This window comes from Bos grunniens, chromosome 2, assembly GCF_055505025.1.
Source record: "Bos grunniens cultivar Pamir isolate PY7600 chromosome 2, Bosgru_T2T1.0, whole genome shotgun sequence".
Classification (NCBI taxonomy): domain Eukaryota; kingdom Metazoa; phylum Chordata; class Mammalia; order Artiodactyla; family Bovidae; genus Bos; species Bos grunniens.
This window is the reverse complement of record NC_141166.1, coordinates 69,101,406-69,125,748: the sequence shown is the minus strand read 5'-3', so window position 1 is coordinate 69,125,748 and position 24,343 is coordinate 69,101,406. Positions and strand designations below refer to the sequence as shown.

Below are 24,343 nucleotides of genomic sequence, written 5' to 3'. Positions count from 1 at the left end.
TAGACTCAGGTACATATAGAAATTTAATATATAATGAAGGTGGCATTTTAAATCACTGAAAAAATGAACTTTTTGTAAAATTACTTTAGGAAAACTGGTATAGAAGTAGTTCCAGACTACCACCATAACTCTAAAATGACAAAGCTCTAATTTTAAAAATTAAACCTTACCTGTACTAGGAGAAAACACCAGTAAATTCTTTGTAATCCTTTAAACTACACATCATCTACTAGAAGTAGTATAGGAATATGTTGGTAAACTTGATTTTATAAGGAACAGAAAAAATGGGTGGAAAATACCAACATAATCAGTGTCAACACAAAATGAGAAACCAGGAAAATATATTTGCAGTATATATTTCACAAAAATGTATATAAAGAATTCTAAAATACACAGAAGATCAGAATTCAAAGAAGTCTCAATAGATAACATAAATATTAGAATCAGATAAAAGAATAATGCAAATAGCATTATATATGAAAGTGAAAGTGAAGTCGCTCAGAGGTGTCGAACTCTTTGCGACCCCATGGTTGCAAAGGCTCCTCCTTCCATGGGATTTTCTAGGCAAGAGTACAGAGTGGGTTGCCATTTCTTTCTCCAGGGAGTCTTCTCAACCCAGGGATCGAACCCAAGTCTCCCTCATTGTAGACAAATGCTTTATCATCTGAGCCACCAGGGAAGTCGTAGCATTATATATATTTGCGTATGCTGCTGCTGCTGCTAAGTCGCTTCAGTCGTGTCTGACTCTGTGTGACCCCATAGACGGTAGCCCACCAGGCTTCCCTGTCCCTGGGATTCTCCAGGCAAGAACACTGGAGTGGGTTGCCATTTCCTTCTCCAGTGCATGGAAGTAAAAAGTGAAAGTGAAGTCGTTCAGTCGTGTCTGAATCCTAGCGACCCCATGGACTGCAGCCTACCAGGCTTCTCCGCCATGGGATTTGCCAGGCAAGAGTACTGGAGTGGGTTGCCATTGCCTTCTCCGATTTGCATACATACACACACATACACACACACACACACACACACACACAAACATACATGTGTTCTAAGTCACTTCACTCATGGCCAACTCTTTGTGACCCTATGGACCATAGTCCACCAGGCTCCTCTGTCCATGGTATTCTCAGTCCATAATACTGGAGTGGGTTGCCATTTCCTTCTCCAGAAGATCTTCCCAACCCAGAGATGCAACCTGCCTCTCTTCTGTCTCCTGCATTGACAGATAGGTCCTTTACCACTAGTGCCACCTGAGAAGCCCCTAGGCATTAGCATATATAAACATAAAGGTACACAAAGATGTTCAACTTTTCTTCTAAGAGAAATGAAAGGTGAAATTACAGCAATATCCCTGTCATAAATTGAGTTTCACAAGAAGCTCCTTATGAAATAAAGATTAGCTTGCAGGCCAGTTTTTACAGAGATAAATATCTTTGAAAAGTAGAAGAAAGCAAGATTGGGCAGAAGAATTTAAGCAGTGGTGCCATCTGAATGAAGGCCTCAGCCAACCCCACAGAGACTTCTGGACAAGAACAGCCTTTTAGAGAAGTCCCAAGTTAAGGCAAGAAGAATGAACTTCTATATTCAAGTCTTGATCAGGTTGTCCTTTGAAGGACTGTTGAAAAGAGATATGATCTTGGCAGAGGCCATTTCTTCGGTCCAGGCCATCCCCAGAGAAGACTGACAACTGAGGGCCTTTTCCCAGCAGCACCTCTAGCCACTGGAGAGATGGGTCCTTCTAGAAGGAAATTCTGGTTGGCATCTGTCATGTCTACCATAGCAACATTTCTCACCTATCAGATTAGCAAAAATTCAAACACTGAACAATGTGTTCTGTAACATATTAATGGAAAGACTGTACTTTCATGGATCATTTCTGCAGATCACTGTATGTCCATGGGAAAACAGGCACCTTATAATACATTACTGGTAGATGGGAAGAATGGTACTTTCCATGTGGAGGAATGTATCCCTAAGATATTTCCCTACATGTTAAACCACAAACATATACACAGGGTTAATCACTACAGCATTTTTTGAGATGTTCATCGTTGGAGGATAGTTGAATAAATTATGATAAACCCACACAAGGGAGAGCTATGTAAGAATTAAGAAGAAGATACATAATAAATAATATAAAGCACATCCCACATACTCTCTAATTTATATATATATATATGAAATTAGCTTTGCATTTATATTTATAGCAATAAAATCTTAATTTTAATTATAAAAATCTACACCAGAAAAGAAGGATAAATAAACACCTAGTGACAAGAAGTTATTTTTTTCCTCTGTGTTGAAACAGGTTGAGATCAAGACTTCTGCCAGTGTACATGTGTATGTATACATATACATTTTTAACATATTTTAAAATTAAAAAATGAGGGTATGAATTTTGAGATATGACTAAGAAAACACACACATCTGCACACACACAAGACATGTGGACATCTCTCTCGGTTTACCTATTTCTTCTAAAATCATCCAGAACTAACAACATTAGAGTAGCAAAGAGTGTACCTAAACTCAGACTTTGATATATAAACATAATCCAGTGGAAAATATTTCTTGAGCAATTATTGATTATGAGGGTTTAGCTTGAAGGGGTTCCCACTAACCCAATTTTGTTAATTTCAGTATCATAAAGCGTAACAATAAAAAGAATGACAACAATAATGGAACATAATATATCAGATGTAAAATGTTTATAGTAGTATCAGAAAGAGAGAAAGACAATGAACACATGTAAGCGTGGAAAAGTAAGGAAAGATCTTTAACAGAAGAATATTGTTCAGTTGCTCAGTCCTGTCTGTTTCTTGGCAACCCCATGGACTGCAGCATGCAGGCTTCCCTGTCCTTCGTCATCTCCACGAGCTTGCTCAAACTCATATCCATTGAGTCGGTGATGCCATCCAACCATCTCATCCTCTGCCGTCGTCTTCTTCTCCTGCCTTCAATCTTTCCCAGCATCAAGGTCTTTTCCAATGAATCGGTTCTTCGCATCAGGTGGCCAAAGTATTGGAGCTTCAGTTTCAACATCAGTCCTTCCAATGTATAGTCAGGATTGATTTCCTTTAGATTTGACTGATTTGATCTCTTTGCTGTCCAAGAGACTCTCAAGAGTCATCTCCAACACCACAGTTCAAAAACATCGATTCTTGACACTCAGCTTTCTTTATGGTTCAACACTCACATCCGTACATGACTACTGGAAAAACCATAGCTTTGATTAAAAGAAACTTTGTTGGCAAAGTAATGTCTCTGTTTTTTAATATGCTGTCTAGGTTTGTCATAGCTTTTATTCCAAGGAGCAAGCGTCTTTAAATTCCATGGCTGCAGTAACCATCTGCAGTGATTTTGAAGTGAAATAAAAGAAAGTCTGTCATTGTTTCCATTGTTTCCCCATCTATTTGCCATGAAGTGATGGGACAGGATGCCATGATCTTAGTTTTCTGAATGTTGAGTTTTAAGCCAGCTTTTTCACTCTCCTCTTTCACCTTCATCAAGAGGCTCTTTAGTTCCTCTTTGCTTCAGAAGAATACTATGTAATAAATGTAGAAGGGATGTTACAGTGAGAAAATCACTTTGAAATGATAATTTAATCAAGGAAAGGTCATGAATCATTGACAAAACTACTGAGCAGATAGTTCATTGAAGAAAACCTAGTCACGTAAAGTGCATTATCATCACACTTTTAATTTCAAGGTGAAATGTATTTTTACAAAAAATGTATCTCCCAGCTACCCTGTAAGCAGGATCATGAAAAGTGAGATGAGTACCAGTGTGTTTCCTGATGTGAAGTATAAGTTCAGTTCAGTTCAGTCACTCAGTCGTGTCTGACTCTTTGTAACCCCATGGACTGCAGCATGCCAGGCCTTCCTGCCCATCACCAACTCCCGGAGTTTACTCAAATTCATGTCCATTGAGTCAGTGATGCCATACAACCATCTCATCCTGTGTCATCCTTTTCTCCTGCCTTCGATCTTTCCCAGCATCAGGGTCTTTTCAAATGAGTCAGTCTTTGCATCTGTGGCCAAGGTATTGGAGTTTCAGCTTCAATGTCCTTCCAATGAATATTCAGGGCTGATTTTCTTTACGATGGGCTGGTTGGATCTCCTTGCTGTCCAAGAGACTCTCAAGAGTCTTCTCCAACACCACAGTTCAAAAGCATCAATTCTTCCACACTCGGTGAAGTAAAAGAGGTATCCATTATCACCTCTATAATATCCTTGCCAAAAATGTTAGTCTAAATTGTATCATAAAAAAACAGATAATATAGAATGCTGGGCATTCTATAAGACTGCTGGACCAAGAGTCTTAAAAATGTTTAATATTTTAGAAATCAAAATATGATAGGATAACATTTACTTTAAAAGAGACTAAAGAGGCAACAACCCAGTGCAATTATCAGATAGATGATAGAAAGATAGCTAGATATATATAGATACGGAGATATTTGGGTTACTTAGGGCACTGTGGATATTAGAAAATAGACTATACATCTAGATGATATTAATGTTATTATTATTTGAACTGTGGTGTTGGAGAAGATTCATGAGAGTCTTTTGGACTGCAAGCAGATCCAACCAGTCAATCCTAAAGGAAATCAGTCCCGAATATTCAATGGAAGGACTGAGGCAGAAGCTGAAGCTTCAATACTTTGGCTACCTGATGTGAAGAACTGACTCATTGGAAAAGACCCCGATGCTGGGAAAGATTGAGGGGAGGAGGAGAAGGGCACAGCAGAGGATGAGATGGTTGGATGGCATCATTGACTCAATGGACATGACTTTGAGCAAGCTCCTGGAGTTGGTGATAGACAAGGAAGCCTGGCATGGGCAGTCCATGGGGTCACTAACAGTTAGACATGACTGAGCACTGAACTGAATGTTATTATTTGGGGCTTCCCAGGTGGTGCTAGTGGTAAAGAATCTGCCTGCCAATGTGGGAGATGCAAGAGATGTGGGTTCAATCCCTGGAGTAGAAAATGGTAGCGTACTCCAATATTTTTGCCTGGAAAATTCCATGGGCAGAAGAGCCTGACAGGCTACAGTCTATTGGGCCACAAAGAGCTGGACATGACTGATCAACTGAGCACCAGCACACACAATGTTATTTTCATAGGTGTGATATGCCATTTGCTTATATGAGAAAATATTCCTACTTTTGAGAAATTCACACTGAAATATTTAGAGCCAAAATAGTCTGATGTTTTCAACTTAGTTTCAAATATTCAGCATACGAATAAAGGGGGAGGGTGAATATTTGAAATATTGATGTTTGGTGAATCTCAGTAACACTCAAATGGATATTCATGTTCTGTTCATTAACGTTTCTGCAACTTTGAAAGTTTTCTTAATAAAAAGGTAGTGGGACATAAGTGGGACATGCTCCTAAGCAGCCAAGTCATTTCAGTCATGTTCTACTCTGTGCGACCCCATAGATGGCAGCCCACCAGGCTCCGCCGTCTCTGGAATTCTCCAGGCAAGAACACTGGAGTGGGTTGCCATTTCCTTCTCCAATGCATGAAAGTGAAAAGTGAAAGTGAAGTCGCTCAGTCGTGTCTGACTCTTCGAGACCTCATGGACTGCAGCCTACCAGGCTCCTCCATACTTGGGATTTTCCAGGCAAGAGTAATGGAGTGGGTTGACATTGCCTTCTGCCATTATGTGGGACATAATGGGATATAATTTCGTACTTATTAATTTGACAAAAAAAATAAGTCATGAAATTAACAGTTGGTGAGGAAGTGGAGAATTTTAAGCATTACTTTACTAGCATGTGAGATGAGTGCAAATGTGAGGTAGTTTGAGCGTTCTTTGGCATTGCCTTTCTTTGGGATTGGAATGAAAACTGACCTTTTCCAGCCCTGTGGCCACTGCTGAGTTTTCCAAATTTGCTGGCATATTGAGTGCAGCACTTTCACAGCATCATCTTTCAGAATTTGAAATAGACCATTCCATGGGGATGGTCTTGATCCCTATCTCCTGTACAACACCACGAACCTCCGTCGATAGTTCATCAGGCACTCTATCTATCAGATCTAGTCCCTTAAAACTATTTCTCACTTCCACTGTATAATCATAAGGGATTTGAGTTAGGTCATACCGGGATGGTCTAGTGGTTTTTCCCTACTTTCTTCAATTTAAGTCTGAATTTGGCAATAAGGAGTTCATGATCTGAGCCACAGTCAGCTCCTGGTCTTGTTTTTGCTGACTGTATAGAGCTTTTCCATTTTTGGCTGCAAAGAATATAATCAATCTGATTTTGGTGTTGACCATTTGGTGATGTCCACCAGTCCATTCTGAAGGAGATCAGCCCTAGGATTTCTTTGGAAGGAATGATGCTACGGCTGAAACTCCAGTACTTTGGCCACCTCATGAGAAGTGTTGATTCACTGGAAAAGACTCTGATGCTGGGAGGGATTGGGGGCAGGAGGAGAAGGGGATGACAGAGGATGAGATGGCTGGATGGCATCACTGAGTCTATGGACGTGAGTCTGAGTGAACTCCGGGAGTTGGTGATGGACAGGGAGGGCTGGCGTGCTGTGATTCATGGGGTCACAAAGAGTCGGACACGACTGAGCGACTGAACTGAACTGAACTGAACTGAGGAAGTGGAGAAAATGTGGAGTAACAGAAACTGATATTGCTAGTAGATTCTAAATTGCCACAGCTTTTGAAAATCATCTGTCACAAGTGACTCGGTGGTAAAGACTCCGTCTGCCAAGCAGGAGACTCAGGTTTGTTCCCTGGGTGGGGAAGATCTTCTGGAGAAGAAAATGGCAACCCACTCCAGTACTCCTGCCGAGAAATCCCACAAACAGAAGAGCCTGGTGGACTCAAGTCCGTAGGGTCTCAAAAGAGTCTGACACAACTTAGCAACTAAACAACGAGTTAGGTAGAAGATATATATCTTTTGACAAAACAATCTTACACATCAGTGTTGCTTTTTTTAAAATTTTTTAATTGAAGGATAATTGCTTTACAGAATTTTGTGGTTTTCTGTCATACATCAAGAATCAGCCATAGGTATACCCATGTCACCTCCCTCTCAGACCTCCCTCCCATCTCCCTTCCCACCCCACCCTTCAGAGGGGTTCTGTTGCAGAGCCCCTGTTTGAGTTTCCTGAGTCTTACAGCAAATTCCCATTGGCTCTCTGTTTTACACATGACATTGTAAATTTCTATGTTACTCTCTCCATACATCCCCCCTTCTCCCTCCTCTCCTCCCACCTTGTCTGTAAATCTGTTCTCTATGTCTGTTTCTGCATTGCTCCCCTGAAAATAAATTAATCTGTGCCATTTCTTCAGATTCCATATATATGTGTCAGTGTATGATATTTATATTTCTCTTTCTGACTTACTTCACTCTGTATAATGGACTCTAGTTTTGTCCACCTCATTAGAACATATTCAAATGTGTTACTTTTTATGGCTGAGTGGTAATCCATTGTATATCTGTACCACAGCTTCTTTATCCATTCATCTATTGATGGACATCTAGGTAGTTTCCATGTTCTAGCTATTGTAAATAGAGCTGCAGTGAACACTGGGGTAAATGTGTCTTTTTCAGTTTTGATTTCCTCAGGATATATGCATAGAAATGGGATTGCTGAGTCTTATGGTATTTTTATTCCTACCTTTTTAAGGAGTCTCCATACCATCTTCCATAGTGGCTGTATCAGTTTACATTCACACAAGCAATGCAAGAGTGTTCCCTTTTCTCCACACCCTCTCCAGCATTTATTGTTTGTAGACTTTTTGATGATGGCCATTCTGATTAGTGTGAGGTGGTATCTCATTGTAGTTTTGATTTGCATTTCTCTGATAATGAGTGATGTTGAGCATCTTTTCATGTGCTTGTTAGCCATCTGTATGTCTGCTTTGGAGACATGTCTCTTCAGGTCCCTTTCCCACTTTTTGATTGTGTTGTTTGCTTTTTTGGTATTGAGTCGTATAAGCTGCTTGTATATTTTGGAAATTAATTCTTTATCAGTTGTTTCCCTTGCTATTATTTTGCCCATTCTGAGGGTTGTCTTTTCACATTGTTTGTAGTTTTCTTTGTTGTGGAAAAGCTTTTAAGTTTAATTAGGTCCCACTTGTTTATTTTTGTTTTTATTTCCATTACTCTAGGAGGTGGGTCATAGAAGATCTTGCTTTGATTTATGTCATCAAGTGTTCTGCCTATGTTCTCTTCTAAGAGTTTAATAGTTTGTGGTCTTGCATTTAGGTCTTTAATCCATTCTGAGTTTATCTTTGTGTGTGGCATTAGGTAAGTGATCTAATTTTATTCTCCTGCATGCAACTGTCCAATTTTCCCAACACTGCACCACTTATGGAAGAAGCTGTCTTTGCCCATTATATATTCTTGCCTCCTTTGTCAAAAAATAAGGTACCAGGTACCCATGGGTGCGTGGGTTAATCTCTGGGTTCTCTATTTTGTTCCATTCATCTATATTTGTGTTTTTGTGCCAGTACCATACTGTCTTGATGAGTATAGCTCTGGTGTATAGTCTGAAGTCAGGACGGTTGATTCCTCCAGCTCCATTCTTCTTTCTCAAGACTGTTTTTTGCTATTTGGGGTCTTTTGTGTTTCCATATGAATTGTGAAATTTTTCATTCCAGTTTGGTGGAAAAAGCCATTGGTAATTTGATAGGGATCACATTGAATCTGTAGATTGCATTCGGTAGTATAGTCATTTTCACAATATTGATTCTTCTCACCCAGAAACATGGAATATCTGTCCATCTGTTTATGTCATCTTTGATTTCTTTCATCAGTGTCTTATAGTTTACCGTATACAGATCTTTCATTTCTTTAGGTAGTTTTATTCCTAGATATTTTAATCTTTTTGCTGCAATGGTGAGTGGTATTGATTCCTTAATTTCTCTTTCTGATTTTTCATTGTTAGTATATAGGAGTGGAAGTGATTTCTGAGTATTGACATTGTATCCTGTGACTTTGCTGAATTCGCTGATTAGCTCTTGTAATTTTCTGATAGTATCTTTTGGGTTTTCTATGTATAGTATCACATTATCTGCAAACAGTGAGAATTTTACTTCTTCTTTTCCAATCTGGATTCCTTTTATTTCTTTTTCTTCTCTAATTGTTGTAGTTAGGACTTCCAAACCTATGTTGAAGAATAGTGGTGAGAGTGGACACCCTTGTCTGTTCCTGATCTTAGAGGGAAAGATTTAATGTTTCACCATTGAGAATAATGTTTGCTGTGGGCTTTTCATATATGGCCTTTACTATGTTGAAGTAGGTTTCTTCTATGCCCATTTTTTGAAGCATTTTTATCATAAATGGATGCTGGATTTTATCAAAGGCTTTTTCTGCATCTATTGAGATGATCATGTGGTTTTTATTTTTCAACTTGTTGATATGGTGTGTGAACACCATTCTATGGTTTGCTAGAATTTTGTTGAGGATTTTTGCATCTATGTTCATCAGCAATATTGGCTTGTAATTTTCTTTTTTTGTGTTGTATTTTCTTGGCTTTGGTATCAGGGTGATTGTAGCCTTGTAGAATGAATTTGGAAGTTTTCCTTCCTCTGCAATTTTTTCAAAGAGTTTCAGAAAAATAGGCATTAGCTCTTCCCTGAATGTTTGATAGAATTCCCCTGTGGAGCCATCTGGCCCTGGGCTTGTTTTGGGGGATATTTTTGATCACCATTTCAATTTCAGTGTTTATAATTGGGTTGTTCATAATTTCTATTTCTTCCTGGTTCAGTCTTCGGAGGCTGATCTTTTCTAAGTATCTGTCCATTTCCTCTAGGTTGGAAAGGAACCAACCTTAGCATATAGTTGCTCATAATATTCTCTTATGATCCTTTGTATTTCTGTTGTCTGTTGTAACCTCTCCTTATTAATTTCTAATTTTATTGGTTTGATTTTTCTCCCTTTTTTCTTGATGAGTCTAGCTAGTGGTTTACAAATTTTGTTAATTTTCTCAAAGAACCAGCTTTTAGTTTTATTATCTTTGCTATTGTTTCCTTCATTTCTTTTTCATTTGTTTCTGCTCTGATTTTTATGATCTCCTTCCTTCTGCTGACTTTGGGTGGTTTTTGTTCTTCTTTTTCCAGCTGCTTGAGATGTAGAGTTAGGCTGTCTATTTGATGCTTTTCTTTCTTCTTGACTTATGGTCATATTGCTATAAACCTCCCTCTTAGAACTGCTTTTTACTAAGTCCCATAGGTTTGGGGTCATCGTGTTTTCATTGTCATCTGTTTCTAGGAATCTTTTGATTTCTTTTTTTATTTCTTCAGTAACCTCTTTGTTATTTAGTAATGTATTGTTTAATCTCCATGAGTTTGTGATTTTTGCTGTTTTTTCCTGTAGTTGATATCTAGTCTCATAGCATTATAGTCAGAAGATACTTGATGCAATTACAATTTTCTTAAATTTACTGAGACTTGATTTGTGGTCCAAGATGTGGTCTATCCTTGAGAATGTTCCATGTGCACTTGAGAAGAAAGTGTATTCTTCTGTATTTGGATGAAAAGTCCCGAAGATATCAATTAGGCCCATTTGGTCTAATGTTTCATTTAAGGTTTGTGTTTCCTTAATGATTCTTGGTTTTGATGATCTGTCCATTGATGACAGTGCGGTGTTAAAGTCCCCTACTATTATTGTGTTGCTGTTGATTTCTCCTCCTATGTCTGTTAGTTTGCCTTATGTATTGAGGTGCTCCTATGTTGGGTGCACAGATATTTACAATTGCTATGTCTTCTTCTTGGATTAATCCCTAGATCATTATGTAGTGTCCTTCTTTTTCTCTTATGATGTTCTTTATTTTAAAGTCTATTTTGTCTGAAATAAGGATTGCCACTCCAGCTTTCTTTTGGTTTCCATTCACATGGAACATCTTATTCCAGCCTTTTACTTTCAGTCTGTATGTGTCCCTAGGTCTGAAGTGGGTCTCCTGTAGGCAGCATATATATGGGTCTTGTTTTTGTATCCATTCAGTCCGTCTGTATCTTTTGGTTGGTGCATTTAATCAATTTACATTTAAGGTAATTATTGATACATATGTTCCTATTGGCATTTTTTTTTTTATTTTGGGTTTGTTTTTGTAAGTTTTTCCTTTCTCTTGTGTTTATTGGCTATGTAAGTCCCTTTAGTATTTGTTGCAAGGCTGGTTTGTTGGTGAATTCTCTTAATTTCTCCTTGTCTGTAAAGCTTTTGACTTCTCCATCAATATTGAATGAGACCTTTGGTGGGTAGAGTAATTGTGGTTGTAGGACTTTCTCTTTCAGTAATTTAAATATATCTTGCCTTTCCCTTCTGGCCTGTAGAGTTTCTGCTGAAAGATCTGCTGTTAATCATATGGGTTTTCTCTTGTATATTACTTGTTGCTTTTCCCTTGCTGCTTTTAATATTCTTTTTTTGTGCTTAATCTTTGTCTTGATGTGTTTCTCCTTGGGTTCATCGTGTAGGAGACTCTCTACGCTTCTTGGACTTGATTATTTCCCATGTTGGGGAAGTTTTCAACTATAATTTCTTCAAAAATTTTCTCAGTGCCTTTCTTTTTTTCTTCTTCCTCTGGGACCCCTATAACTCAAATATTGGTATGTTTAATATTGTCCCAAAGGTCTCTGAGGCTTTCCTCAATTCTTTTCATTCCTTTCTCTTTATTCTGATCTTCAGCAGTTATTTTCACCACTCTATCCTCCAGCTTACTTATCCATTCCTCTGCCTGTTATTCTGCTATTGGATCCTTCTAGTATATTTTTAATTTCAGTAATTGTGTTATTCATCTCTGCTTATTCTGTATTTCTTGTATGTCCTTGGTCATTGTATTAACTGTGTTAAATGCTTCTTTCATTTTCTCCATTCTATTTTTAAGTCTTGGGAGGATCTTTACTATTATTATTTTGAATTTTCTTTCAGGGAGCTTACTTGTTTCCTCTTTATTTATTTAGTCTTTTGAGTTTCTACCTTGCTCTTTCATTTGTGTTTTATTTCTCTGTCTTTTCATCATCATCATTTTTTTTTTCTAAATTGGTCCATTTGAGGTCTCCTTTTCCCAAACTTTAGGGTTGTATTACTTCTTTTTTTTGATTTTTGCCCTTGGAGGGAAATGTTAGTTGGGTGGTTTGTGTTGATTTCTTGTTGGGTGACTTGTGCCTGTGTTCTAGTGGGAGGAGATAAAGTAGGTAATTACAGAAATACTGGGACTTATACATACACACTTCCACATATACAGTTACAACCAAAGCGTTCTAAAGAAAAAAAGTACAAGAGATTGACTTGGTGAGCCAGGGAAACCAGAGGTGATATCAACCAACTGAAAGAAGAGTTAACTGATTCTCAGTCTGATAATCTGAGCACAAGCAGAAGGCCAATTGGGGAATATAGCATAGAGAGCTCAACAATTTAACTTGGTGAAAGCAGAGTGAGGGAAAAAAGGGAGAATAAAAAAAGAGAGGAAAAAGAAATAGGAGAAGGGTGGGAAAAAAGAAAAAGAAGGGATGGAGAAGAGGGAGGACTAAAAAATAAAAAGAGAAAGAGAGAAAAGAAAAAATAGAAAAGCAAAGATGAACAGACATGTGTGGGAAAAAATATATTTTATATAATATATATGTATATTCAGGAATATATATATATATATATATTCCTACAGCCAGTAAAGAACAGTAGGAAAAGCAGATGAATGTATCCAAAACAAAATCCAAAAAACTCATCAAGAAAAAAGAAAATAAAATTAAAAAAAAAAAAAAGTGAGGAGGAAAAAAGAAAAAAAAAAACCTAAAATGAATTTGTTCTTGCTTTTTTTTTCTTGACAGAAAACACAAAGAGGAAAACTCTACAGAACTGCAGAAGGCTAATAGGGAGGTGGAAATATGTAGGGGGGATAAACCATATGATTTATAAGAAAAAAAGGAAACAAAATCTTAAAATTATTATTAATTTTTTAACAAGGAAAACACAGCATTGCAAAAAGCTAATGTGATAGTGGAAATATGTTGGGGAATAAGCAGTGTGATTTATAAGAAGAAAAAAATCTTAAAAAGATTTTTTTTTTAATAACAAGATAAAAAAGAGGAAAACACAACACCGCTAAATGCTAGTGTGAAGGTGGAGATATATTGGGGGAATAAATGGTGTGATTTATAAGAGAAAAAAGTGAAAAAGGAAAAAAAAAATTAAAAAGGGTTTTCAAGGTAGTAGTTGTTGGTTGTGCAGTTTGCCTCTGTGGATGGGGTTGGCTTAGTGTCCTGTGATGTTTTCCTGGTTGGTGGAGCTTGTGCCTGTGTTCCGGTTGATGGAGCTGGATCTTGTCTTTCTCAAGGGCAGTGCCGTTTCCAGGAGTAGATTTTGGAGTGTCTGTGGGTTAAGTTTGCCTTTGGGCAGTCCTAGCTTTTGCAGTGTTGCTGCTGCTGCTCCTGCTAAGTTGCTTCAGTCGTGCGAGTCTATTTTCACAGCTGCTTCAAAGTGTCTCTCTCAGCATACATGCAGTGCAGCCTACATGTCCCTGGGATCATTGCTGGTGATTCAGTTCCCCTGTCCCACCCTGCACTGCTGGCAGAAACTTCCTAGGTAGGTGCTTGTGTGGATCCTTCTGCGTCGCCGCGACTTGTGTGGGATTCCCTCAGCCCCCTAAGCTCATCCTCTGTGTCGCAGGGCTGTGTGCACTTGACTCTCAGTTCCCAAGGTCCACCCTCTGCGTCACGAGGTTTGTGTACACCTGTTTCGTCTCACTGCCTGCACTCTTTGTCGTGGGGGTTGTTCTTCCAGCTGTGCTGGGAGGGTTGTGTGCGCTGCCCAAGTTTGTATGCCTTCCCACTATGGGAACCCTAGTCCTGCCCTTTGCGCAGGCTGTGTTTGTCTGCTTGGTACCTGGGCCTGCCCTGTGTACTACTTTCTAGCTAGGTTCATCTGCCCCATCACACTTGCTACCTGGGACTGCCCTCTGTGCTGCAAGGGTTGTGTGTGCTGGCTGGGTTTGTATGCCACACCACTCTCGGTTCCCAAGCCTGCTGTCTGTTTGGGGTCACAGTCCATGAGCTGTTAACGAATTGAGAAGTACAGCTTTCTCTGTTTACTGCCCTCCAAATCTCTGATTTGGAGATGGCAATGGCACCCCACTCTAGTACTCTTGCCTGGAAAATCCCATCAACAGAGGAGCCTGGTAGGCTGTAGTCCAGGTGGTCGCGAAGAGTCAGACATGACTCGGAGACTTCACTTTCACTTTTGACTTTCATGTATTGGAGAAGGAAATGGCAACGCACTCCAGTGTTCTTGCCTGGAGAATCCCAGGGACAGGGGAGCCTGGTGGGCTGCCGTCTATGGGGTTGCACAGAGTCGGACATGACTGAAGCAACTTAGCAGCAGCAGCAGTAGCAGCAGCAGAAGTCCCTGATTTTCCAAGACTTCGTAGCTCCCCTTTGGGCCTATCTGTGAGGGAGTTTCCCTGTTGCATGGGAACTTCTGTTTCATGGCTCCCACCCTCCTCTGGGGTACAAGTTCCTGCCCAGAAGTTCTCTGTCTTTTCCCTTTTGGCTCCTTTCTCTCTCCTACCTCATTTCAGAGAGCTTAGCCTGTCCCTCTGGAGGCCTGGGGTCTTCTGCTGTCACCTAGAGATTGCTTTGTAGGAGTTGCTCCATATCTTGATGAGTTTTTATGTATTTGGCGGGAGACTGGTGATCTCCCCGTCTTACTCCTCCACCATCTTCTCTGTGGTCCCTCCAGGAGTTTTCCCACTTACCAGCGTTTGTCTCAGGAAAACCCTGCCACATGCACAAGGAGACATTAATAAAGTAGTTCACAGACAACTTGTTTTAAAGAGCAAAAATTTGGAAAAACTCAAATATCAAAAAATAAATTTTTCTGTATTCATGCATACAATAAATTACCATATAGCAGTGAAAATAAACTATGTCTACAAGTATCAACATGAATTAATCTCAGAAGTAAATTATTGAGTGAAAATAGCAAATCTATCAGTATTATTCTCAGTACACATGCTGCAAAGGTTAAAAGTATATAACACTTAAAATCTATTTGAAATGAAGTTTGTTCTAAAAGTTTTATTCAAAGCTATTCAAACCGTTTAGCTGTCGATCATTTAGATTAACGTTATCAAAGTCCTGTGTCTATACTAAATGCCAAGATGACTTCCTATGTCAAGGTGATGCTACCCATGTAGTCCTATGTGGAGATGTTTTGTGAATTATTTTCCTACAACATAGGAATAAAGGTACTGTCTTGCCTGTAACTATGGTTATGTGAATGTGTATTCATTCTTGAGATTAAAAACAAGAAACTCAATGTTAACTGAGAACTAAAGAATTAAAAGTGACAGGGGCAGTTAGCACTTTGGTATTGACCAGACAGATGCTATTTAAATAAAAGGGAAATCAATATTTTCTATTTCTTTGCAGAGTAAAAGTGAGCAAATTACCGTGCGGCATCTGACATCAGGAAACTGGGAAGTGGTAAAGATCCTGGCGTATGATGAAACTACACAAAAAATGTGAGCGTTTTTGATTCTCTAGTCAAGTTGGAAGTCAGTGTTGTTAAATGCAATCCTATCTGCCAGATTTATTTTTGCTTACCATGGTCCTAATCCAAGTAGCCTGGCCATGTAAAAAACAACCTTTAAGACTCTCCTGCAGCTTCACCCAGAAAGATGCTTACACAGACACATTTGCACAGACACATGCATGCACACACACACAGAGTCACACTCAGAGAGATTGTGAGAGACCATAGAAAAAAATGTATGACAACATTTTAAGAAAAGAAGTTTCCCAAATGGATCAAAGCCCTGCTGTTGAATAATAGAAAAGCTCTTGCCTATTCTTTGGTAGTTGGAAAATTCAAGTGAAAACTCAGTGTTGCAAAAATTGATTGGTGCCTGAGGTTTGTGTTGTTTTTTTTTCATGGGCAGTTACTTTCTGAGCACCGAGTCATCTCCCAGAGGGAGGCAGCTGTACAGGTAAGCAGTGTGAGAGGACCTTCCTGCACAGGTTGGTTACTCAGGGGCCATCCACACAGCATAATCATAGGATGGAAAGATCTGAAGTTGCGTTTTTGGTATGACTAGGAGAGAGCCAACTCAGTATGACAAAACCTCATCTCTAGACCATTGTGAGCCTAAAGGTTTGCAACTGGAGTGGAGACCATCTTATTCCTCCTTTATTTTTCCCTCACTTGTTTTTATCTTTTCAAAATATCTTTTTTTTTTTTTTTTTTTTGAGGCTTGCGTCTCTGAATGACACATACCACTAGCATTTCCTTATTTCCCAAATAGCTTTTCATTCTGCTATGCCTCATTTAAAGTTTTCAGTATATGAGGCCTTCCCTGATCAAACCAGTCGATCCTAAAGGAAATCAATTCTAAATATTCATTGATTCTGAAGCCGAAGCTCCAATACTTTGGCCACCTGATGTGAAAAACTGACTCACTAGAAAAGACCCTGATGCTGGGAAAGTTTGAAGTCAGGAGGAGAAGGGGATAACAGAGGATCAGATGGTTGGATGGCATCACCAACTCGATGGACATAAGTTTGAACAAGCTCTGGGCAGGATGGTGGACAAGGAAGCTTGGCATGCTGCAGTCCATGGGATCAAAAAGAGTTGGACAGGACTGAGCAGCTGAACTGAACTGAATTGGTGTCTCAGATGGTAAAGAATCTACCTGCAATGAAGGATACCCAGGTTCGATCCCTGGGTTAGGAAGATCCCCTAGAGAAGGGAATAGCTACCCATTCCGTATGCTTGCCTGGAGTATCCCATGGACAGAGGAGCCTGGTGGGCTATAGTCCACGGGGTTGCAAAGAGTCAGAAATGACTGAAGGACTAAGCACATATGCAATACTGTACACATGTGATTTATCCCTGAACAAATTAAAGCATTGTGGACATTTAGTAGAGTAGATCAAGTGGCAGTTTTTCTCTCCCCACTCTCAGAATGTGTAAAATCCATAGATTGCTATTTAAGCCAGCCATGGCCCTTGCTTACTAAAATAGAGCTGTGGACAGGGACTATTTTCATCTCTCCAATTTTCCCAGAGGAAAAGCTATATTCATAAAAGGGTTTAAGGTCATACCTATTTAGTATTAAAAATGCCTCCTCACTCAGAAAGCTTTCACCAGGGCTTCCCAAGAATGACTTTCATTTTTGTCTGGCAAGCAACTTATTAATTCTAGACTTCATATATCCTTTCTAATTTCTGTTTCACAGATCCATTTTTAAAGTGTCAAAACTGCCATGGCATATTCTCAGTGGAAATTCATCATGTTTGAAGCAGTGTCACCAGTGATTCTTACCAAGTAGCCTAGACTTTCCTTTGAGAGCAAAAATGCATGTTTCAAGTACCCTTACTCACTCTAATTCACTCACACACTCTTATTTATGCATAAATCACTGTCATCTGAAGTGAGCTGCTCCTCGTTTTAATCACATATCGCAATATGTCATTTTCACATTCTTTGTTTTTCTCTCTTAGAGTCTGGAACACATGTTTTCAATTCTAATGACTTCCAAAGGAAGAACAGCTATTTATTTAAAGAGACTGATTCTAATTTTAGCTTAGACATCTTGATTAAAGTATTGGTCACTTTCTAGTTTTGGTTACCTAAAACTTATCTTTCTTAAAACTTATATTGTGGTTAATATTGGCAGTCAAGAATAATCCTTTAGAGAGATAGAAATACTTGACTGATATTTTATTTCCCCCATTTTGTAAAACTCTTAAAGAAAAATGAGTGTCAGAAAATTACATTTGGCTAAGTTCAGCTAATGGAGCTGCCTCATCCTCTTCTCCTTTTATTAGCCTAAAAATGTGATTTGAGTAATAATGAGTTCTTAGATTTGTGTGCTTGTCCTATGGGCTTCTCAGACAGTAAAGAATCTGCCTTCAGTGCAGGAGATTTGGGATGGATTCCTGGGTCAAGAAGATCCCCTTTGAAGGAAATGGCAACCTCCTCCAGTATTCCTACCTGGAGAATTTCATGGACAGAGAAGCCTAGCAGGCTACAATCCATGGGGTCACAAAGAGTCGAACATGACTGAACGAGTAACACACTTATGGGTTTCCGAGGTGGGACTAGTGGTACGGAACCTGCCTGCCAATGTAGGACATGTAAGAGACACGGATTTGATCCCTGCATCGGGAAGATCCCCCGGAGAAGGGCATGGCAACCGACTCCAGTATTCTTGCCTGGAGAATCCCCATGGACAGACAGCCTGAAGGGCTATAGGCCATGGGGTCACAAAAAGCTGTACATGACTGAAGCAAATGAGAACACACACATCTCTAGTGATTGAGGCAAAGCAGTACAACAGTCAATATATCTATGGCCTACACTACTGTAGAAGACTGGGTTATAATGAAAATTTACAACCAATAAATTTTTCTTTAAATGGCTCATCAAGTGCCAGTTGACTTGACTATAATGTTAGTGTTTAACCCAAAAAACTCAATCATTGTCTTGTCCAGGTCCATAAAAATATTAATTGGTTGATTTAATCTATGGGATTAACAGAATCAGAATTGCTACCATATTCAGTGTCATAATTTTGTCTCAAAGTATGCTTTTCTTTGTTTTTAGTAATTTCATAATCTAAATAATGAGAAAATACAAATATAAATTTTTTAGGGAACTTGGATCTTAAAAATTATATGACAGAGTAGAGAGAGAAAAGTTAAATTCTGTGTGTGATTGCCACACATTCATAGTCTCTCGGTGGCAATAGTTGTACAATATTGTGACTGAAATAAACCATATACTTGAAAACTGGCTAAAATGGTAAATGTTGTTTTACCACAGTTTAAAAGAAAAAAAAAAAGGCTATGATTTATCATAAGGATGAAACTAGCTAATGCGTTTAAATGCCTATTATATTGATCACTTTGGGTGTAAAGGAAAATTTGGGTTTATAATGAACCCAAAATGTTTCAAGTGTGAAGTTGTGACTTCGTGAAGTATAGTGTACTATGTGTTTTATTCCAAAATGAAACTGAGAATATTTTGTCCAGCCAAGTTTTAAAAAATGTATCATTAGCAGTGTTTTTGTCTAGCAGCACAGATAATTTATGATTATTCATAATTTATTAGTTCTCTCAACTAATATTATTGCTAGTGACTATGCTTGTCTGTGTGGGTAATTTCTTTTTAGACTTTACAAAAAAATATCTATAAAAATATAACTAAGAATAAGTTATATTGAGTCCTGGGAAAGTCAGTTTCTTTAAGGCATATATAACTATATACATGCTACATATGTATATGTGTTTGTAATTTTAATTTTTTTACTGAGAAGAAAAATGTGTATGTCATAACATTAGTAATGGAAATTGACTTTGCATTTTTATGATAAGTGATAATTTATGAGGAACTTCAATGTAAGTAATACTGTAACTTCTTTATGTTAATATTAAAATAATGATACCACACATTTAAGTACATGGAACAGTAGTATTTCTCACTTTCTTCTTCTTTCCCCAGTGCTTCTACTGAAGGCTTATTGAATCGTCAATGCATTTCATGTAATTTTATGAAAGAACAATGCACATATTTTGATGCCAGTTTTAGTCCCATGAATCAACATTTCTTATTACTCTGTAAAGGTAATAGTTGATTTCTGTTAAAATTTATTTTATCAATTTTGTTTGATCAGTATCTATTACTATCAGTAGTAATGATTACCCTCGATCTATGATTTTATATTCCTTGTTTACACAAGTTTTTGTTAAAAAGTAATAAATAAGGGTTTTTGTGATATAAATTTTATCCATTACTTTATTTAAAAGACAAAAATTGGGAGTAAGTCAGTATATATACAGGTACATGATCAATACGTGCTATTTTATATGAATATTTTTAAAAAGTGATAAACATTTACATTAGCAAAGTCATCCTAGAATAATAAACTAATTTACCTAGACTTTAGGAAAAGCAATACTTGTTGAAATAATGGCTTTGTTGTTAAGAAATGGCTTTGTTGTTAATTCTTTGGGTCTAGCCTCCTTAAATTTTGAGAAAGTGTGTTCACCCCAGTTATTTCTTCTATATGATAATAGTATGCTAAGTCTTACCTAGTGGTATAGTATGTCTAGGTTGTACTAGTAGGAATCATTGTACCTTTAATAGGATACTCTGATGAAATGGGAGATATCCTCTTATAATGCAATGGATTGAGTGTTACAGCTTTAGCTGGTATCTTGTGCAGTCCTGTTTTAAGATACCATGAGGAATAGACCAATACTTGCTCTTTTTCATTATTTTTTTCTCTTGACACCTTAATTAATCAAAAAAGAGAAGTACTTGTTTGATGACACCAGAGAAAAACCATTTAGCCTCCAAATAGAGTTCATTAGAGCAGTGAAGTTTCAAGATAACATCTTATAGTTACACCTGAATTGTCCAGTGTATTTGAAATAATATTCCAGTTAATATATTTTTAAATTAATATAAGATTAGCTCTGAAATTTAATTTGTCTTGTGGATAGAATATTTCTAATATGCATGCATTCTTTCTTTCTTGGCTGAGTGGTAAATAGAATTTAATCTTGGATGAGAGGGTAAAAGGTCACAGGTTTGGGAATCAACTGACAGATCAGTGACTATTCTATTAAAGACTAGAGAAAAAGACAGTAGGGTGCATTAGATTGGCTAAAACCATAGAAATACTGATGTATATGGCATTTTAGAGAAGGGAGGATCTTAGCAATAATCTTGTAAATAGTTTATTTCCCCATATGTTTTTACTTTTCTGAATAAAATATGCATAGAAAGGAGTGAAATCTAATAATCTGATTTCTATTTCATTATGTTTTAACTATGAAATGCTTACATGTGGAAAAAAAGAATTCTGTCATCTAGCCTTCCAACAGTTATTATTTAGATGTCTTTAAAATGTTTCTACATATATTTCTAAAATCCAGGTCCAGGGGTTCCAGTGGTCAGCCTACATAGCACAGACAACCCAGCAAGTAAGTACATGAACACAACAATGCAGAATCATGGTTGGCATCAGTCTTTGATATGATCTTATTCATTCTGAGTTTTGTACTCTATAGAACCTTCTTCAAAGGAGCCCTCAGATTGGGGAAAGAGGCATAGGTACCATCAATATGACATTGTGTGTGTAAGAGAAATAATAAAGCAAATAGGTCGGGCTGCCTTATAATTGGAGTTGGATCTTATCAATGTATGCCCGAAATGGAGTATCTCCTGTATCTAAATTGACTGAGGAGTGATTGATGAAGTTCATTTAGGTACGTTTCAGTCTATTGACCCATTAGGGCTCTGGTTTATTCTTTCTTGAACCTCATGCAGACTATTTCTCCAGATCAACACACTTATTTTAGAAAAAAAATATGAAAAATATATTGTTTCATATATTTTATATCCTATTTATTTTAGTTATCCATGACTAGTTTTACATATTCATTTATGTTTTTATATATTTATTAAATTGTCCATTATCTATTGAGTGAAGACTTTATTAGGACATATGGCAGAGACTGGGTGTTCATTGCTAGTAAGATGTGGTCAATGTATTTAAGAACTTTAACAGTAAAGAGTATAAGCACAAACACGATTGAGCTGATCTGAAAACTGAATAGCCAAATTACTTCCTGACTCTTTTTTTCCTTATTTTCATCTATCCTTCTTTTCCTTCTTTCATTTAAAATTTTTATTTAATCAATACCCTCATGCTGTAATGATTTATCATAGACTATTATAATCTATTGTGAAACTTAGTCTCTCAGTCATGTCTGATTCTTTGCAACCCCATGGACTATACGGTATATAGCCTGGAATTCTCCAGGCCAGAATACTGGAGTGGGTAGCCTTTCCCTTCTCCAGGGGATCTTCCCAACCCAGGGATCGAACTCACGTCTCCCACGTTGCAGGTGAATTCTTTACCAGCTGAGCCACAAGGGAAGCCCAAGAATACTGGAATGGGTAGCCTACCCCTTCTCCAGCGGATCTTCCTAACCCAGGAATCGAACCTGGGTCTCCTGTGTTGCAGGTGGATTCTTTACCAACTGAGCTCTTGATTATAGGGAATCCCATAATCTATTGTAATTGAGGCTTATATTTATTAACACATTTACTCCTCAGAACACCCCTGATATTGTTAATTGCATCACCCGCTTTTATAGATGAGGAAATTGAGTCCCAAAAAGGTTAAAAAACTTGGAGAGAGTCACTCTAATATAATAGATAGCACAGGTGGGAATCAAATAAGACATGCTGACTCCAGAATAGGGTTTATGATCATCACTGTAAAGCTTATTATATTGTTTTTGTCTCTCTCATGACATCAGTTCAGTTCAGTTCAGTCGCTCAGTTGTGTCCAACTCTGCGACCCCATGAACTGCAGCACACCAGGCTTCCCTGTCCATCACCAACTCCTGGAGTTCACTCAAACTCATGTCCATCGAGTCAGTGATGCCATCCACCCATCTCATCCTCTGTCGTCCCCTTCTCCTCCTGCCCCCAATCCTTCCCAGCATCAGAGTCTTTTCCAATGAGTCAACTCTTCGTTCACATGAGGTGGCCAAAGTATTGGAGTTTCAGCTTTAGCATCAGTTCTTAGGTATGAATCTTACTTAAATGCTTTGACTTAAAGGAGAGATAATATAAAAATGTAATGCTGAAGGACAAATACAATTTTTAGAGGACAGAGGAAGAGTGTTTACACTTTTCAAATATCACCATATGGAGACATCCAGCCTCAATGAAAAAGACAAAACTTCTAAATAGCGAATGGAGTTTTGTGTGATTTTGGAAATCATTTAGCACATCTTCTGGTTTCTACTTATCAGTGTAAATCCTAAAAAGATTATGGTAAGCATATTAAATCTGTTGAATATTAACACTGAGAGCAACAATAATGATAATAAGGGCAATATATTTGATAAAATGGAAAGAAGATTGAATTTCACAGATATAAAAATTAGTGTATAAAGTGAGTCTGTCACATATCTTTTGTGGGTATAATCTCATAGAATCTATTTCCTTGTAAAAAACTAGCAAATGAATTTTCTGTGAGGATGAGCTATATTTACAACATAGGAATTACTTGATAAACAACTATTTGTGTTACATTGCATATTCTGCCAAAATGATAACTTTTTTAAAATTTCCAACCTGAATTTAATTAATTATATCCTATTGTTAAAAGTGGATGTTGTTGTCTAATAACTTTTGTTACAAATTGTGACACACTTTTGTCTCAGGCAAATCTTTCATATTTTCTCATTTATAATTCTGTTAGTCTCAAGATCAAGAAAATAAATGGACTGTAAACAGTGATCAGGTTCTTAATTTTATTTTCTAAAGACAACTATTTATTTATATAAAATTTAAATTTGATTGTAATTAAGTTTTTGGGTTAATGGATCTTCAGGTTAATCTTTATTAAACTAAGTGAAAAGTTAGAGGCTCAGTTAAGTCTGACTCTTTTCAACCCCATGGACTGTAACTCACCAGGCTCCTCTGTCCATTCTCCAGGCAAGAATACTGGAGGGGGTAGCCATTCCCTTCTCCAAGGGATCTTCCCAACCCAGGGATGGAACCTAGGTCTCCTGTGTTGCAGGCAAATTCTTTACCATCTGAGTCGCCAGGGAAGCCCCTGCTAAATGAATGAATTAGTCATAACTCATTTGGGGACCACGAGAAGTACAATAAAGCATCAAAAGTACATTGAAAAAATGAAAATAAAAAACAAATGTGAAAACCCTTTAAACTCACCGGTTATCCAAAGATGCAAAGTAAAACACTACCAAATATTTTTTTCCTAACAAATTAATAATATCAAAAAATTTACATTGCTAATGAGGCTCTTATAACTTGCTGGTAGAAATATAAATTACAGTAAATCTTTTGGAAAAAAATAGCCATAAGCATTAAATCTTTTGTATCTATTTACCCTATATTTTTCTTTTTTATTGGTTTACACTGAGAAGATAATTCTAAATAGAGAAAATTACAGATGTACTACTGATAATAGTGAAAAAAAACCCACAAATAATGAAAGGTGGGATTTGTAAATAAACTTTAATGGCGTATTAATTTGTGTTCTGAATATCTTTCATTAATCTTTTCAGAGCCACTCTTAACTGTTTTTTCTCTCCCATGGTCTCTACCCAAGAAAGATGTTGTTTTGATGACTTAAGTTCTGCAGCTATTTACTGCCAATTGGATTCAGCTAACGCAAATCCTACAGGTGACTGAAGAGAGGCAGAAAAGTGACTTTGGAGTCTGTATTTCTCCAGCATTATCCCTGTGGAGTTACCCAGGCTGCTGTGACTGTTGGGTGAAAGTCACGGTGGGTCTTTCATGCAACCATCTCCAAGTAACTGCTCTCTCTGAC

At 37.7% G+C, this 24,343-nt stretch overlaps 1 protein-coding gene across 4 annotated transcripts in view; it reads left to right on the top strand.

The window, feature by feature from the left end:
• The window catches only part of DPP10 (dipeptidyl peptidase like 10), an 805,225-nt gene that overhangs the window by 734,637 nt on the left and 46,245 nt on the right, over positions 1-24,343 (top strand). For all 4 annotated transcript variants that reach the window (XM_086367433.1, XM_086367444.1, XM_086367459.1 and 1 more), the window contains 4 exons: positions 15,390-15,481; positions 15,899-15,946; positions 19,462-19,583; positions 20,901-20,948. In XM_086367433.1, coding sequence (XP_086223559.1) covers positions 15,390-15,481; positions 15,899-15,946; positions 19,462-19,583; positions 20,901-20,948 — 310 coding nt within the window. The remainder of the gene's footprint in view (positions 1-15,389; positions 15,482-15,898; positions 15,947-19,461; positions 19,584-20,900; positions 20,949-24,343) is intronic.